The following is a 19,332-nucleotide window of genomic DNA, read 5'->3' on the forward strand; positions in this document are numbered from 1 at the left end:
TTGCCTACATATAGAGACATGCATCTCACGCAAGGATGGCGGCAAGGAACCCAGGCTGGGGGCACCACATTTAGGAGAGTTTTACGGTGATGCACCCTTCACTTTGTGCATTTATTGTATGTCCATTTCTCAAATGGTTTTGGCAGGTTTTTGAAGTGCTACCCGAAAAGCCTGCAAAGCCTGTAAATATGAAATAAAGATTCACTCCGTGAACACAGATGCTTCTCCGTGGACAATGGGGCTTCTATCCTACCACCTTTGGTTTGCACACTGCAGTCTGTCTCCTGCCATGGAGAATCTGCCAGCCAGCAGCAACCACCCTCGACAGAATGAATCAACACCATGAGATCAACAGGCAGCTCATTCAGTAACCCACATTGCAGCATTCTCTGCATATGAATTAAGTCCCAGACCTGAATACCGTACTAAGATATGACCATGGTTTCCCCATAACCACCCCCAAGCAAAGCTTAAAAAAGAATCTCCCTGGCAGATCACCATTTATTAAGCCAGTGCACATTCTCTGTGCTGTCAGAATGGGATGCAAGGGACGGTGTTCTTTGCCACAATAACAACAAGAAGGAAGAGGTAGGGAAACAGTTTTGTTACAATTGGAGCTACAGAATACTTCATCAGAGCTGACAGGGCATGGCTGGGTTTTACGCTGCCTCAGCATTGCTGGCATGATAAAGTAGCAAAGAACAAGGCCCATTGGAAAAGCCCTTTGCAGCAAAGTGACCCATCACGAGAAATATGCTGAGGTTCCCCCCACTCTCATTCCATACGGACCCAGATCCCATTTGAACCAGGCATGAAATATAGCCTGGGCAATAGGGAGCAAGGGAGAAGATGTTGTGCACTCCCCTTTCCAAAAAAAGGGGGGGGACCTCTTTGAAAAATTGCATTTTGATGCACAAGCTCCCAAGACAATGCTAGTTTGCGCTGCACAATTTATATATAGGTGATCTATTTAAAAACAATCTCCCCACAGGCAAGCAGAAGGATGGGGAGGAGGGTTGCAAAGGAGAATGTGGTGGCTTGTAAATTGTCTCCATCTTTCTTTTGCCCTTTTCCAGGATCATGTTAAAAATGACAAAATGCAACCCAGTTGGACTCCTTGCTGCAAGGCGTAGGAAACTGCTGAAAAATGCATCCAACTATCTGTCCACCCAGTTCAAGGGATGCGGGTGGCGCTGTGGTCTAAACCGCTGAGCCTCTTGGGCTTGCTGCTTAGAAGGTCGGTGGTTTGAATCCCTGTGATGGGGTGAGTTCCTGTTGCTGTGTCCCAGCTCCTGCCAACCTAGCAGTTTGAAAGCATGCCAGTGCAAGCAGATAAATAGGTACCACTGTGGCGGGAAGGTAAACACCGTTTCCATGTGCTCTGGCACTCGTCACAGTCCTCTGTGCACCAGTAGCGGTTTAGTCATGCTGGCCACTTGACCCGGAAAACTGTCTGTGGACAAATGCTGGCTCCCTCGGCCTGAAAGCAAGATGAGCGTCGCAACGCCATAGTCACCTTTGACTGGACTTAACCATCCAAGGGCCCTTTACCTTTTTTACCTTTTACCATCCAATTCAGTACTTTGTGCGCTCCAACCTACAGCACCTCTCCAGAGCTACCTTTAAAACTGAAGGTGCAAGGGATCAAAGCACACATTCTGCCACTGAGCTATGACCCCTTCCCTGCTCACCCTTCAGCAGACAGAGCTACCCAATCCAAACTGCAGTGTGCCACCAGCAAGCCCTCGTCAGAAAAAGCGCTTGCAGAGCAAATTGCTTCAGGCACAACACAGTAGGTGAGACAAAGTCAAAATATAAATGAATGGAGATCAGACATTATTAACATGATGCTCGGTTACTGGTTGGCCATTTCTGTGTTAGGTGGGTCAGAGTTTGGCAGGTAGCAACCTAGGGATGGCAGAATCAACATTTGCTTTTAAGCACTGCAAGAGGAAATGACGTTCACTCACACTTTCTGACACTGGGTGGTGCAGCCACCAGCACAGATTCCGTGGATGTTCATGTTGTTGTTGTTGTTTAGTCGTTTAGTCATGTCCGACTCTTCGTGACCCCATGGACCAGAGCACGCCAGGCACTCCTGTCTTCCACTGCCTCCCGCAGTTTGGTCAGACTCATGCTGGTAACTTCGAGAACACTATCCAACCACCTCATACTCTGTCGTCCCCTTCTCCTTGTGATCTTTCCCAACATCAGGGTCTTTTCCAGGGAGTCTTCTCTTTTCATGAGGAGGCCAAAGTATTGGAGCCTCAGCTTCACGATCTGTCCTTCCAGTGAGCACTCATGGCTGATTTCCTTAAGAATGGATCGGTTTGATCTTCTTGCAGTCCATGGGACTCTCAAGAGTCTCCTTCAGCACAATAATTCATAAGCATCCATTCTTCGGTGATCAGCCTTCTTTATGCACAAATTGTAGCCCTCATAATCGCCTCCACAACTCCACATATATCCAGCCCATGATAACAATGAACATTTTGCTAGTGATCAAATAATAAACAGGCAACTGAGCATTCAATTAACAAAATATTGACTGGTCACCATGACCGGCTTCCTAACACTCGATTACTATCTTTTTCTTTCTTGCCAGCAGACCACAATCTGCATTGATTTTTATGGAACAGCCACAATACCTCTATAACACCCCTTACCTATTTTTATTTTTGTTTTCATTTTCTGTAAATTTTAACCCCGTCTCCGAGGCAGAAAGCGGCATTCCGTAATTGTTTGCAAACTGCCAAACCTTCTGCTGCTGGCTCCTTGAGCCGTCACAGAGTTCCCCTGTGCAGTTTCAAATGTTTATTACTTAATGAACTATGCATAAAATAATATAGAAAGCTGTTGACATATCCCTGCATCTGTTCATTACCTAGGTAATAATGCCCTGTGCCTTTTAATGAGTGATTAAAATTATCCAAAGTAATAAGAACTGTATTATCATATTGCTTATTAACATGATAATCCAATTAGCCTTGTGTTGAAACAATGATTATCAGGTTGTTAAACAGTGGCACCTAATTATTTTTAGAGACAGTTTGGTGCACTCTGAGCTCACAGGTCTGTATACTTGACCTGCCTTGTTCAGTGGAAAAGAACCAGTCTGTTAAGCACTAAAACAGATACTGTATGCGAAATTACAGTTCTCTGGATGTTATTGGACTACAGCTCCCATGTTCCCTGACTGTTGGCTGTGTTGGCCGAGGCTTTGAGACTTGGACTCCTGGAGGGACAGAGGGGCTGCTTAGAAGTTCACTAAAGGCATTAAACAGAAGTTTCAGACCCAAAATCAGGAAGCCACAGGGAAGCATTGTGCTGACCTTCCTCCAACTTAACATGGTGGTTAGAGTGATGGACTACAACCTGGGAGACCAGGATTAAAATCCCCACCCAACCATGAAACTCACTGTGTAACCTTGGGCCAGTCACTGTCTCTCAGCCTAACCTACTTCACAGGGTTGTTGCGAGAATAAAATAGGGAGAAGGAGAACCACATACAACATCTTGAACTCCTTGGGGGAAATAAGGAGATGTAAATGTATAGATTTTACTTGCTTGGGCTCCATGATCACTGCAGATGGTGACAGCAGCCACAATATTAAAAGATGCCTGCTTCTTGGGAGAAAAGCAATGACAAACCTAGACAGCATCTTAAAAAGCAGAGACATCACCTTGCCAACAAAGGTCTGTATAGTTAAAGCTATGGTTTTCCCAATAGTAATGTATGGAAGTGAGAGCTGGACCATAAAGAAGGCTGATCACCGTAGAATTGATGCTTATGAATTATGGTACTGGAGGAGACTCTTGAGAGTCCCATGGACTGCAAGAAGATCAAACCTATCCATTCTGAAGGAAATCAGCCCTGAGAGCTCACTGGAAGGACAGATCGTGAAGCTGAGACTCCAATACTTTGGCCATCTCATGAGAAGAGAAGACTCCCTGGGAAAGACCCTGATGTTGGGAAAGATGGAGGGCACAAGGAGAAGGGGACAACAGAGGATGAGATGGTTGGACAGTGTTCTCGAAGCTACCAACATGAGTTTGACCATGTTGGGCCTGGCGTGCTCTGGTCCATGGGGTCACGAAGAGTCGGACACGACTAAACGACTAAACAACAACAACAAAAATGTATAGCTTACTTGGGCAAGTGTGGGAGGACCTGTATAACTTAAAAGAACAAGAACAAGATCCAGCCTAACTAGGTCTCAGCAATCCAGTTTTCATTTGGCCACTCAGAAACTGGTCCCAGGCTGTTAAGTGTTTTATATATCAATAATAGCACCTTGAACTCAGCCCAGTAGTTCACTGGCAGGCAGTGAATATATTTGAGCACAAATGTCAGTCTGGCATACTGGTTAGAGTGCCGGACTATGACCTGGGAGACCAGGGTTCGAATACCCACTCAGCCATGAAGCTCACTGGGTGACCTTGGGCCAGTCACCATCTCTTAGCCTAACCTACCTCATAGGGTTGCTGTGAGGATGAAATGGGAAGGAGGAGAACTCAGCAGTGGAGGAAGCCTATCGGGCAGCTGGGGTGGCGCACATGCCCTGTGCCCAGCGGTGGAGCCAGCCACCTGCGGAGTGGGGCGAGCTAGGGCAGGACGCTCCGCGGGGACTCCGAGGAGTCTGCCTCGTTCCTCCAACTCAGCCACCCTACAGCTGAGGGGGAGGTGGCGGGCAGACCGTTTGGGGCAGTGCTGAGCCTGCGGGCACCCAAGCCACCACATCACTCCCAAGAGAAACACGTGGCTAAGGTGCGCTGCAGGACCCACGGTGAGTGCCGCCTGCCATTTTGTCACCCCCCTCAGTGGTGACACCTGAGGCGGACCACCCCCACCCCCCTTCCTCCACCCCTGAGAGAACCATGTACACCACCTTGAGCTCTTTGGAAGGTAAATAATAATAATAATAATAATAATAATAATAATAATAATTTATTTATACCCCACCCATATGGCTGAGTTTCCCCAGCCACTCTGGGTGGCTCCCAATCAAGTGTTAAAAACAGTACAGCGTTAAATATTAAAAACTTCCCTGAACAGGGCTGCCTTCAGATGTCTTTTAAAGATAGGATAGCTGCTTATTTCCTTGACATCTGAAGGGAGGGTGTTCCACAGGGTGGGCGCCACTACCGAGAAGGCCCTCTGTCTGGTTCCCTGTAACCTCACTTCTCGCAATGAGGGAACCGCCAGAAGGCGATGGGGGTGGAGACGCTCCTTCAGGTATGTTATGTACTGAAGTTCTCACCCTGGGCCAGCAGGGGGATACTGTAGATAGTTTTCACTCAGGTCCACATATGCAAATAAGGGATTGAAAGTGACTCTCAGTGATTGGATAGTTACAGAAAATGGTTACTGTTGCGTTCTAGTGGAGCTCTATATAAGCTGGCTGGCTGAACCCTTCAGTTCAGTTCTGTTCTGGCCTGTGAATAAACAAGAGCTATTTGAAGAATCGCTGTGTCGTCTGATATGTTCACCCACAACTTAACAGTAAAGGATAATGTAAATGTAATAAACAAACAAGCAATTGTGCTGCAGCATTTTGTGCTAACTGCAGTTTACAGGCCAAAAGAACTTCAATTTCTGTTCTTCGTGATCCTGTCCATTCTAGGTTTTCCAAACCTATCTGTGCATGAGTCCTGTTGTACAGTCTCATCACTTGTGAAACCCTGCTCAGCTTCTTAACTAAGGCAATTCGTTGTTTTGTTTCTTAAGTTGTCAGAATGCCATACCACTCCCAACGGCCATTTAAGCAAGCAGCAGAAACAACTTTGGGGGAAACGAAAAAAAAGCTCAACAACTTTTTCTGTCCAGATTTTCACTGTTTGAAACATGACAACCCTAATCTTGAGCAACCAGTGTTTGCAGTATTCTTTGTAACTGCATTTTCCAGATCCCGATCTGACAACAAAGCATAGTTGACAGCAGAGATTAGGGTGGTTGGAATTGGGCAGGGCACCCAATATTTATTCTCACCCTGAGACCACTATGAAGCCTGTCTAGGTCCAAGACTCACCCAAAGCCAGAGCCAGTCCTGGTATAATGCCAGAGTTGAGAGAGAAAATGTTATTTTCTATGCCTGACATCCAGCCATCTCTACAAAACCAGCTATTGCTCACTGATCAAAGTGAATGTTCAGATTAGCAGTTCAGCACCTACTTATCACAAGAAATTGAGGAGGCTCTCCTTGAAATTACTGAGCATTCACCAAACGAAGCTCCCTCCAATATTTCATTCATAGTTCATTGAATCATAGAATTGTAGAGTTCAACGGAGCCCAAATGAACTCCCTGCAATGGGGAATGACAGCTAAATAATCCCTGGCAGTTGACTCCCTCTATCCCATCACCTGAACTGGGCAAACCTTTGGAAAAGATCCAACAGCAACCAGCCTAGAACATTCAAGAACCTGTGATTCTTCCCAGTATCTAATACTCAAAGGTGTGCTGAATATGCTTTATTAGCCTTATCAGTAGTCAATGGCACTGTCAACATAATGGGTGCTTCCAGGCAACCTGTTTATGGAGCACTCCTTCTGATGCGCTTGTGCAAAGTTTTCAGAAAGGTTGCATTAAGTTAGCTGCTTATGGCACAGTCATTCTGATGGCAGGGAAGGCTTAAGTCATGTCACATCAAGCACTGGCCGTCCCACACTCTGCAGGGCACTTTCTGCCTCACTTTCCTTACTGCAAAAGTCCACTTTCCCTTTCTTTTCTTGGAAGCAGGTTTGTAGTCCGAGAGTGCCAGATCCACACTAATTGAGCACCCTGAATCTGGGTGTGAATCCCACCCATGAAGCAAGGACAGTCTGGATGTGTGCAATGTTTAAGCATGGCTAAAGCAGTCGGGGAAATTTGCACTCCTAAAGGGAGGGGAGGGGTTTTGCCATCCCGCCGTGTCCTCTTTGAATTCTTAAGCAGTCAGTCAACACTACATCCGATCTGGCTCTATGAGCAAAGTAATAATGACAAAGGACCTGCAGGTCTCCCCTCTCTTTTCTTACTTGATAAAGGCTTGGGATAATCTAGTCAGGCGTAATAAAACCAGAAGGTGTATCACATCTGCTGGAACACAGCCCTGACACACTCACAACACCCCGTTTGCCGCTACTCGCTGCTTGCCTTTCTGACACTAGTGGCAAGCAATTTCCTTGGAGATGTTTGATCATTATTTCTTGCTCCGTTTGGCCGAGCACTTTAGCTGCCAAATGTTTTGACGAAGTGTAGCTGCCGACTAGATCGGCATCATAACTTCACTCATGGAATGACCCTGTTGCAAAAGGTCTTGTGACACCTAACCAAGATTCGCAGTCCATCTGGCTTATGAGCATTGTAGAATTGTGAGTAAAGAGACAGGGATGGATTCACAGCCAGCCCAGCGCTTGAGTTTAGCCAAGTCATTTTCGAGGGGGTATTAAATGCTTGTCTCATTAGACATCTTGTCCAATTTCGACCTTGTTGCCACAATCGGAGTTTGGTAAAGAGATATAGATTGCAGTGGAGTGCAGAAATAAATAGTCTGGGAAGACTGCAGGTTGAAAGAATAAAGGAGGTTTAATACTCCTGGCAAACAAAGCCATTCTGAGCACAAACTTAACTATGGCCATCGTGGAGTGATGAGGTTAATAAAGGGATGGCTCAACACTCACAGGCTGAAGAAGAAGCAGGAGAGAAGTAAAGAGAAAACAATGTGTAAGAAGTTAGGAAAGAATCAGCGAGGGAAGAATAGCTACTCGGCTCATTGGTAAAGAAACGGCAAATTGGATGAACTATATTTGGATGCACTATAAACATGCAACACCAGATGGCACCAGAGAGCAGGAAATTTTAAATGCAGTTTTCCATATACCGTATTTTTCGCTCCATAGGGTGCACCGGACCATAGGGCGCACCTAGTTTTTAGGGGGGGAAATAAAGGGGGGAATTATTTCTTTCCCCAGCTGTGGGGCAGGGGCGGGGGAAGCCTGAGCTTCCCCCAACCCCAGCCCCCAGAACAGGTCTAGGAGCGGCAGCAAGATTGTGCACAACCTCGCTGCAGCTCCCAGAGCTTGCAGGGCTGGGGGCGGGGGAAGCCCGAGCTTCCCCTGACCCCATCCCCCAGAACAGGCTGCTATCCACAAGCCTTCGGAGCCTGAAGGCTTGCGGATAGCTGCCTGAAGCCGGGGGAGCGCAGCAGAAGTTGACGCTGCGCTCCCCGGGCTTCAGGCTGCAGGCTGCTGTCCGCAATCCTCCGGAGCCTGGCGGGAACTCCCACCGTGCTCCGAAGGCTTACGGATAGCTGCCTGAAGCCTGGAGAGCGAGAGGGGTCAGTGCGCACCGACCCCTCTTGCTCTCCAGGCTTCAGCGAAAGCCTGCATTCGCTCCATAGGACGCACACACATTTCCCCTTCATTTTTGGAGGGGAAAAAGTGCGTCCTATAGAGTGAAAAATACGGTATATTTTTTTTTCTTTTATTAAAACAATCTAACTTCTGACTTATTTAAAGCGGGTTTTTCCTGTGTTTAGATCTACCCTAGATGGGGACTTCTGAGCAGCTCCTGAAGCCAGCCAGAGACAACTGCTCTGGGCTGCTGAGACTGCCGATGCTGCATTTCCTGGGGACATTAGATGAAATCTGGGGATAGTCCAGGGATGGAATATGTCCGGGGACTTATTTGCAAATCCGGGGACTATCCCCAGGAAATGGGGACATCTGGTAACCCTATCCTAGATTGCCTTTTCTATTGGTCCCCTACTGGTTCATGTAACTTACTGCAAGCACTGTTGTTTTACTTCCAACAATCAGAAGGATTGTAGCTCAGTGATAGAGCACCAGCTTTAAATGCAGAAGGTTCCAGGTTCAATCCCTGTCATCTCCCGGTAAGGTTGGGAGACCCCTGTCTAAATCCCTGGAAAGCCATTGCCAGACAGTCAGTGTGGACAATACTGAGCTAGATGCAGCAATGGACTGACTCTGTATAAGACAGCTTTCTCTGTACTCTAGCAAGTGATATCTGTGCACTCACATGCATATGGATGCAGATGTGCATTGCCATTCATATCCAGTCCCTACAGAACTTAATGGATGTGCGTCTTGCAGACATCATGGAGGATGTTGTTATCCACACTATTAGTGCATGTGCACATGTGAACCAATATCTTACAGATACATTCAAAGAAATGTCGGTCTGGGTATCTTTTCTGGAGATGACTGAACTTTGCGGACCTACTTGCAAAGCACATTTCTAGTTTAGAAACACCAATATTGACTTGCTTATTTCTCTTATAAGCAGGAAGCAACAAGGATCAACCTAAATAATAATAATAATAATAATAATAATAATAATAATAATAATTTTTATTTATATCCCGCCCTCCCCAGCCGAAGCCAGGCTCAGAGCAGCTAACAACAGTAAAATAATACAACATTCTAAAATCATTTCATTATAAAATCAGTTCAAATCAAATTAATGACAACCATTGGGTTAGAGTTCTGTGAGGATTGCCAAAGGAGGGGGTCAGGCTGTGCCCTGGCCAAAGGCCTGGTGAAACAGCTCTGTCTTGCAGGCCCTGAGGAAAGATGTCAAGTCCCGCAGGGCCCTAGTCTCTTGTGACAGAGTGTTCCATCAGATTGAACCCACAGCCGAAAAAGCCCTGGCTCTGGTTGAGGCCAGCCTAGCCTCCCTGTGGCCTGGGACCTCCAAAACGTCTGCATGTGAAACTGCTTCATCAGCTTGAAGCACCAATACTGGAAGTGAAAATAGCAAAATGGATAATGGATGTAATTCACACAGGCTACCTACTCCCACATGACATGGACCATAAACTTCTAAAGTTCATCTCATCAACCATGCACACTAGTTTATGGTGGGAAAATTCCCCAGGGAATTCCCCAACTATTATGGATAGGCTATTTTGTAGGAACCACTAGAACTTCTCTGGAAGGGAGTTTACTTAGCTTGAACTATCACATGGTTCCCTTCAATGGTGCCATGCTCATTGCTCAGAACAAAGCCAAAGTAAAGACATTATTTGAGAACATGAACAGAACTCCAGTTGAACTGAGTTTCTTAATGGCAACTACTAGCCCATCCATGGCTACTGGTCACACATTCAACCTGCATATTCAGATCCTGCATGGCACTGAATACCAACTGCTGGGACCAAGAACAGCAAAGATCTGCTGCCTTTGTGTCCTATTTATAGGCTTCCCAGAAACATCTGGTTGGAGAAGATGAAGCACTGATCTGATCCAACACGACTCTTGTGTTCTTCTATCCCTATCTGAAGCTGCTAGCTAGGTACCACAAAAAAATAACTAGAGTTGGATAAAGACCTTCAATGCATTGCATATACATTATTTCATCAATCATTCTAATGATATAAGGCTGGTCAGTATTATTGCAATGTAAGGGGGGAAGGTAGTGGCACCTTCTATCATATGTAGTGGACATGTAAGGTAGTAAAAGAATTTTGGGAAATGATATATAATGAATCCAGGGGAAAATGTTTAAAATAACTGTTTGTTAAAAAAAAGAACAAAAAAACTCCCTGAAGCCTTTCTTTTAGGAATTCTAGGTTCCAAAATCCCAATGGAGCAGAAAATACTATTTATGTATGCGACCGCAGCTGTGCGGATGTTATTGGCCCAGAGATGAAAAGAGGACAAAGTCCCGACCAGAGAAGAATGACAGATTAAGTTGATGGATTATGCTGAAATGGCAAAAATGATAGGAAGAATCAGAAATCAGGAAGACCAAAACTTTGATAAGGAATGGGGGAAATTTATAATTGACCTTAAAAACCATTGTAAACAGTTGAAATCGTTAGTAGGATTGGAATAACACTTGTAGTTTAATGGTGGATTTTGGATATAATGAAGATGTAAAAGATTTGGATTATTATAAAAGATGCAGGAGGAAACGATTAATAATAGGACCCACAAAGGAGGAGGGAAGTCCAGGAGATTCTTTGGAATCTTGTTTTTACGTTCTCTGTTGGATATGTGATTGTAAAATTCTAATTTGAAAAACCCAATAAATTTATAAAAATAAAAAGTGGCTTTTTTTAAAAGCTAACAAGTCTATGACTGTAGTGAAATTTGGACTCCCCGGTCTATGCTCTGAGCCATCATTCATTTGCAACAGCTCCCTTAACTCTCCCCAATGTAGGCTCCACTGCCACAGTCAGCTGCGGTCTCTGCTTTGCCAGGATCCTGTTATAGCACACCAGACCTGACTCTTTAGCGCAGTCCAGCCTTGGCTGCTTCTCTGAGTTAATAAGTCCGTTTGGCGTCAGCACCAGCTCCCTCAAGGGGTTTAATAAATTGAAAGCCTCCATGTGAAATGCAAGTCACGCCCATTATGTCAGTGGAATGTACTTCCAAGTGTATTTAGGATTATATCTCCAGCAGTTAAATCAAACATGGGCAGACTTTCTGGAAATAGGTGTAATGTTTCAAACCAACTTTGGAGCCACAATTATCTAAATGGCTTTTAACCAGCGGTCTGCCAAAATTGCATCAACACAGAAGCACTTTCATCAGAGGGGATTATGCGTTGAATGATCTACTTGTCACATGGGGGCTTTTCTGCCAGCGATACAACCCCAAAATAGCCCCCTGCCATTTTCTTGGAGAATTATGTATCGGAAAAGAAATGTCTCCACTTTATCCTAAAGTTTGCAGCTTGGGATGAAGGAGAAATTTGGTTTAGTTTGGATTTTAATGCAAACCTACCAAATGCCAGGACAATATGCAAACTGAAAGACAGCTATCTTGCAAAATTTCGTGCTGCTCCAAATATTATGACACAGTTCTCCAACCAAATAATGCATACAACAATGTGCATATTGGAGGGGGGGTATAAAAAGGCACACATTTGTGAAAGTAGCACATAAGAACGCCATTATATTACAGGAAATTGCATGGGGGGGGGGAAATGTGTAGCAAGCAAAATGACAAACCAAAATGTGTATATTGGGAGAAATTTGCACTATGATGCTTACAAGTTTTCATGAGGACTTTAAAAGAAATATTGCAAAGCCAAGCAAAAACTGAAAGAAACCAAAAATTGACATATCCATCCCTCCCTGTTTACAACACAGTGATATTGCTCATTTTGTAATGCTAGACCAACCTTCCACCAAGCTACTGGCCTTCAGATGTTTAGAGATACAACTCCCATAATCCTTGACTATTGACCACCCTACCTGAGACTGTAAATCCAAAAGAACTGGAGGGCACAAGGTTGGGAAAGGCTGCAGCAGACATTAGTCTGGGAAGGCGTCCAGTGCTTTCAGCATCAGCCACACATCTCCCAGCATGCCTAGCTTTGGCCTCACTGTTGTGGTGATGGTTGCTTTTGTGGGTGCCCCTACAATGCTCAAGTCATAGGCAAAGCTTCCATCCGCACGATCACAACAGATTGCCTGGTTATGCACCACAGATTATTTGGATGTTTCATGGCCTCATTTGTAGATCTCTTCCCTCAACCCCAGTGCTCTGTATCTTGCGAATGCTGAGAAGACCACAGCTCTTGGTATCAGGGCTGTAAGCCAAATGACCTCTTCCTCCTCCCTTTATAGTTCACTTAGTTTTAATCAACCACTTTGCAGCACCATATTCCCCAGGCTTCTTATCAATTTTGTTAGACTTTTAGTTAAAGGCCACCTCTCCTATGCAATTGATTTCCCCCCACCGGTCCTTGGCAAGGTTGTTTGGGGTTGATTTTTCACTGTATATATACAGCAAGTGATCGATTGCATTTAAATAAGGCAAAATTAATCTATATCTCTTGGTATGTATATTCATGGACTCCAAAGAGATCTTTCGCAGCTCGATTCATAGACTCTCTTTTTTTCATAAACGTTACTTTTTAATGTAATTTTGTTCAGGGACTGGAGAAATTGTTAAATAAGACCTTCCAGAAAAGCTCAGTTAGTAGGGAGGTCTTGTAGTGAACTTAAATGGATGCTCACCACTCCAGATTCACATGAAGAAGCCAGTTTACATCTGGTTTACTATGGGTCAATCGGGTATCACTGTTAACATTGATTGGTGCTTTCTGTACATGAATAACATGGAGGCTCAACAGTGGTCGGTCAATGGTAGATATGCTGTCCATGTTCCTCTAATAATATTTGCTTCCATGGATATTGTTTGGCTGTTGACTTTGCTGCTGGTGGAATATATGATTGCAACTGCTTTATATCACTGTTGGCTGTGGCAGAGTGACCACCAAGCAATCCAGGATCTTTGGATCGACATGCCCAGTTACCACTCATCGTTACAAGGAAAGACCATCTTCCATATATATTTTTTTCCTTTTCAATTTACTATGACGGTAGAACACTGGGAGCAAAATAGAATCAAAGGATAAACTGGAGTAACCCTATCTCCCAGCCCCACCAATTAATATTTGTCTTCGCCAACTAAAACGAGTGTACATTTTTCAAGATAAATCATGGCAAATCAGAAGTTAAGGATGCTACATTTACTAAGTGGGTAAGCCATTAATGCAAAAATAAATTAAAAAAAATAAATCACAGACTGTTAGCAAAAAGGTAGCCTTGGCTAATAGGACAGGATCATGAACCAGCATGAAGCAGAAATTCACCAGCTCTCCACCATCCAGCAAAGAAAAAAAGGGGGGGGACAATTCAGAGACATGAGTACTCTGTAAAATAAATAAATAAAAGTTAAACTGCAACCCTGGTTTAAATTAAGCTGGTTAAAAGCTATCGGCACCCAGTGCTTTTTTTCTAGGGGGACGCAAGGGTACACATACCCCTAAACGTTTTGTGAATCTAAGTTTGGCCTCATTGAAGGGAAGTATTTCAATATGAGTAGGAAAATGAGAGTACCCCTAAATATATTTTTTTGGGGGGAGCACTGTTGGCACCAATAAGGTTTAAGCAGCCAGTGTACATATTGGCAGCTGAAAGCTTGATTAATCTACTACAGTGGTACCTTGGGTTAAGTACTTAATTCGTTCCGGAGGTCCGTTCTTAACCTGAAACTGTTCTTAACCTGAAGCACCACTTTTGCTAATGGGGCCTCCCACTGCCACCATATCACCGCCGCACGATTTCTGTTCTCATCCTGAAGCAAAGTTCTTTACCCGAGGTACTGTTTCTGGGTTAGCGGAGTCTGTAACCTGAAGCGCATGTAACCTGAAGCGTATGTAACCCGAGGTAACACTGTACTGTATAAACTGGGAAAATCCAGTTTTCAAGTAATTAGAAAGTACATGGGGATCAAGATAGTGTGGGGCATTTTCTTTGGTGGATAATGCAGGATGATAATTGGAAAGGCGGCACAAAATAAAAAATTTAAATGTTTGCATTACTATACAGATTAGCTGTAGTATTTTGAATTAGTGCATTTTCTAATCCAATCAGCTGATCTGTACAAATATATTTTCCATCATACCAATATGATGTTACCCACTTAGAGGTTTTCTAACCATCAAGCATGTGTGTGGTGTGTGTGTGTGTGTGTGTGTGTGTGTGTGTGTGTAATAAATAAGATAAATAAATAACAGAGTACAAAACCCAATCTTACTAGTTAATTGGAAAACCATTTAAAATGCATCACCTAAGGCAGCAGCCCAAGAACCAGAACCAGCCCTGCGCAAAGAGGGTTTGGAGTGCTCTGCCAGCAAACATTCTGTTTTAGTGACACTGACTCCAACATGAAATACTATCTCGTGGGGAAGCATTTCTGATTAAAAACCAATTTTAAAGCTCTCATTTTTAATCCGTGGTTAATGAAATCATTGGCCCGCTGCCACAATTAATCAAATAATAGTAATCTGCATTAGGGATCGTATTTCAAGTAGCCCTGAGGGAAACTTTGCATCAGCTCTTTGCACAAGGGAATGTTCTTCCCCTCACATGCCCCCCTACAGCTGCTCTGTGGGAGGGTGCTGCACATGTGTGGGGTGGGGAGTGGGGAAAGTCCCATTGTGCAAGCAGAACTTGGTCCATTTCAAACATGGGCCCACCTAGCGCAGTATTGTCTACATTGACCAGAATCGGCTCACCTGGGCTTCAGACAGAGGTCTCTTGTAGCCTTACTCTTATATGGTGGAAACTAACATGGCATCTTCCGTATTCAACTCAGATGCTCTCCCTACTAAGACCCTAAGTACCAAAGATTGCTGATGATCTTACAGCTGTTGCACTCCTGGATCTGCACACTGGAAGATGAAGGCACTAATGGTGTTCTTAGGGCCAAGTTAGATGTGAGGATCCAGCCATATCCATATATCTGTTCAGCAGAAAGTGTATATTTCATTTTTAAACATGTACAGTGGTACCTCAGGTTAAGAACTTAATTCGTTCTGGAGGTCTGTTCTTAACCTGAAACTGTTCTTAACATGAGGTACCACTTTAGCTAATGGGGCCTCCCGCTGCTGCTGCCATGCAATTTCTGTTCTCATCCTGAAGCAAAGTTCTTAACCCAAGGTACTATTTCTGGGTTAGCGGATTCTGTAACCTGAAGCGTCTGTAACCTTAAGCGTCTGTAACCCGAGGTACCACTGTAATGGAACATGCAGGTCCATTGCTCCAAACATTTTTTAATATATAGTTATCATTAAAGATTTTTTGTGTTATTTTTATCATCTCCACTTTCAATGCAGTTTCCCCCTATCTCTCCCCCCCCCCTTTTCTCCCAACCACAAGGTGTCTATGATAAAAGTGTCTCTCACTAAATGTAAGTGCTCCAAGCACTGTAACCTCCCCACTCCCACCCCAGCTCAGCTCACTTTAGTCAGAGAATCCAACTAAACATTAGGAAGAGCTTTCTGACAGTCAGAGCTTTTCTACAGTGGATTGGGACTACCTTGGAAGGTGGTGGACTCTCAACTGGAGGTTGTTAAACAGAAGTCAGATAACCATCTGTCAGGGATTCTTTAGCTGTGGGATTGGACTCCATGATCCTTCCTTGGTAGGGGCAGACTTTGGCAATCTTTGTTAGTGTGGCATCCTGTTTGAGGCCAAAATTTGACACCCCAAAAGGAATTTCTCAATTATGGATCTTCTCAACGTTGCACGCCCTCAGCTCAGTGCCCTATGCAGGGGAAACTGCCTGCACTGCCCTAAATCTGACAAGGGATCCTTGGGATTCCTTCCAACTCTACAATTCTATGATTCAATGAATACAGTGGTACCTTGGTTTACGAACTTAATCCATTCTGGAAATCCGTTCTTAAACCAAAACCGTTCTTAAACTGAGGCGCACTTTCCCTAATGAGGCCTCCCACCACCAGTGCCCTTCCACCGTTCGGATTCCGTTCTAAGACCAAGTTCTCAAACCAAGACACTATTTCCTTTTTCCTAAAAAGAATATTTATTTATTAAATTTCTTATGTTACATCGGTAAACATTATCATATTACATCACAAGGCTTATTATACTATAATTTTCAACATGTATACAAAGTTCATATACTAAAAAAACAACAACCAAGGACAAAAAACTATTCCGAAAAAATATATGTACCAACACTTTGGACTTCCTGTCTATCCCGTTGTATATTCCTTTTTTACCAATGAATGTACTCTTATTATTGTATATTTCTTTACATTTTATCTAATACATTCCTATATCAATATATACCCTTGGTCTTATTTCTCAACTCAGTCTCTCTCCAACGTCAATAGAATGCTAGCATAGATAGTGAACCTTTACTGTATTTTTGAACATATATCTTATATCTATCTCCCAATACACTATTTCCAGTTTTGCGGAGTTTGTAAACCAAATCGTTCTTAAACCGGACTGTTCTTAAACTGAGGTACCACTGTATTGAAGCAATGGAGGGAAAATACAAAGCAACAGCAAGCAATGAGGGAAGAAAGCAGAGGGACCTCACTCGACTTGCCTGCAGGATCCACTTAAAGCATAGGCAGACACACACACACACCCCACAACTCTCACTTGATACATGAATGAAGCAGACACAGGAATAAATGCACATGTGCTCATCACATCTACTTTGGTCCCTAACAGTTACTTAATGATTATCTAGGCTCTTAGGCTGCTATCTCCAAATCACTTAAGCTTGCTTAATCTTGACAATGGGACAAAAGTGGATCCTGTGAAGTATACTGCATTAAGAAGTCTGTATGATCGCTCTATAAGGAGCTAACTCAAACTGATACTTCTTATCCCCCAGCAGCCATGTAAGTGAGGAGCACAGGATTGCAGTCTTAATTCTTAATTGATGGACTCCTCTTCCTATGTTAGACAATCTGGAACATCCCATGAGTGTGGGGCTTCCATATAACAGAATCCCAGACAATGCTGCTTACAAGTTGCTTGCAAGCAGGCTCATATTAGTTGTGCCTAGCAAATGCCATTGGCAGCTAAAGGGAGAAAGAATGTATTCCTTTACCTGTGGAACGACATCCAGAGCTTTTGTGTTCTCCATCGCTTCTCCTTATTTCAGCAGTTTCCCACAAGAGTCCATTCTGTTGTTTATTTATGAAGAACACTTGCTTTTCCACAGTACAGCTTTTCCCTTTTCCCACTCTGCTTCTCAGAAGTTCTCGACCAGAACAATTATTAATTAATTGACCATTTCTTCCTCGTATGTGCTCATATCTCAACGAGAAAGGGAAGTTACCCAGACGGTTTCTGGTAATTACCTCTGAAGGGAGGGGAAGACAAAGCTTGTTTGCTTTATTTCTGGTTTCCCTTTTCGTTACTTCCTTTTAGTGGATATATCAGAGACATAACCTAGTAATACACCCAGGTTTATTTGAAAGCAGTGTCTGTTGGTTGCTGGAGCAACATTTGAATAGGGAGAGCTGTAATCTATGGGGTTGTTCAGTTCTCCAAGCACAGGTACAGGTCTAGGAGCACTAACGTCTTTAGCATATGCGCCGCCGGGGTGCAAAGATCCACCCAGTGCCCCCAAATTTAGTTTAGCCGCCCCCCAAAAGTGTCAAAGGTGCCACTGAGCTCGCTGCTGCATAGCAGCTCAATATAATACGTAACATAATATTTTGACGTAAGAGTTAATTTCGCATGCATGGAGCCATTGAGAATGACAAGCGCCATCATTGAGTCTGACAAATGTTGCTGTTGTGAATGACAAGCGCCGCCGCTGGCGCAGCGCGTCTTTGGTAAATGAGCGCACAAAGTCGAAAATCCTTTAGTAAAACAGTAGGTATACATTTCGGTAATGCCTAGGTATATATGTATTTTGTTTTTCTAGCTTGATCAAAATTATTTATTATTTCATAACAGGTAGATAGTTAAGAGCTTAGGCAGCTTCAGCGGCGGGCGCCTGGCGCCCCCCAGAATTTGGCACCTGGGTGCCCCGTACCCCTTGCACTCCTGGGTAAAGATGGCCCTTTCTAGGAGTGATCAATTTCATAAGAAAGTGAGCACAGCATTTAAGCAGCAAAGATTGCACAGTTGTAGCACCCTGGGGTGGTATCCAACTAACTTATTTCATCAGTGCAATGATATTTTATCCAGGATTTTGCAAGATATGCAAGGAATAAGAAATTGTAACAATAATACACAATGAACACATCACAATTCCACCCGTCCATGTTGGTACCACTGTATTCAAATTTTACAGAAATGTTACAGTTGTTTTCCAGCTGTAGAGAAGCCATGGAGCCCAGATCTTGACCTCCACACCAGGGGAAGGCATGCATCTTGTGAGTGAAAGAACAACAGCAATTACTGATCATATTCACTGGTCTGGCTTCTATTTGGGACATGGGATGAGACCTGCATTTGTGGAGGCCTGATCTGTACAATCACACACCCACCCTTTCTTCAGGGGATGGAGGACAAAGTCCCCCAGAAGTGGGCCTCTGACTCCCCCTGAAATACCTTCCTCCAATGTTTATTATTGTTTGATCGCAAAAACTAGAATAACTTCATGAACTCTGACCCAGAGATGGAGAAACTTTAGAGAACACTTAATCCAGGCAGGTGAAACTCAAAGGCCCTAGGCATGTATAGAATACCATTCAAACAGTAGCAGCCGGTTGGGTGGCATGGCTTCCATCCCAATGCGGAAGTCATTGCTGGCAACAAAGAGGAGGAGGGAATGAGGAGTGGAGGTCAGTGTGGTGTGGACACAGTGGCAGAACCAACCCAATGCTCCTCCCACTGTGCCTGAACCACACCAACCTCCCTGCAGTCTCGCCCCTCCTTCTCATAGCAACTTCCACACTGGGAAGCCAGGTAAACAATGCTGTTCCACCCCACCAACCACAACTGTATTCAGATTTTGTAGCCTTTTTCAGATACTCATTGTAGGACATCTCGGTGGAAATCTCCAATATTTTATTTTATTTATTTTATTTTAT

General features: G+C 44.0%; 1 protein-coding gene across 2 annotated transcripts in view; it reads right to left on the minus strand.

The window, feature by feature from the left end:
- Positions 1-19,332, minus strand: part of LOC114599940 (formin-F-like) — a 134,392-nt gene that overhangs the window by 57,806 nt on the left and 57,254 nt on the right. Inside the window, exon 1 of one of the 2 annotated variants that reach the window (XM_077929299.1) lies at positions 17,394-17,749. The exons of the other annotated variant lie outside the window; for it this stretch is intronic. Within the exon in view, the coding sequence (XP_077785425.1) occupies positions 17,394-17,429 (36 nt within the window). The 5' untranslated portion in view covers positions 17,430-17,749. Of the gene's footprint in view, positions 1-17,393; positions 17,750-19,332 lie in introns of those variants that run through there. 2 annotated transcript variants of the gene reach the window in all.

The sequence above is a fragment of the Podarcis muralis genome, chromosome 5 (genome assembly GCF_964188315.1).
Source record: "Podarcis muralis chromosome 5, rPodMur119.hap1.1, whole genome shotgun sequence".
NCBI lineage: Eukaryota > Metazoa > Chordata > Lepidosauria > Squamata > Lacertidae > Podarcis > Podarcis muralis.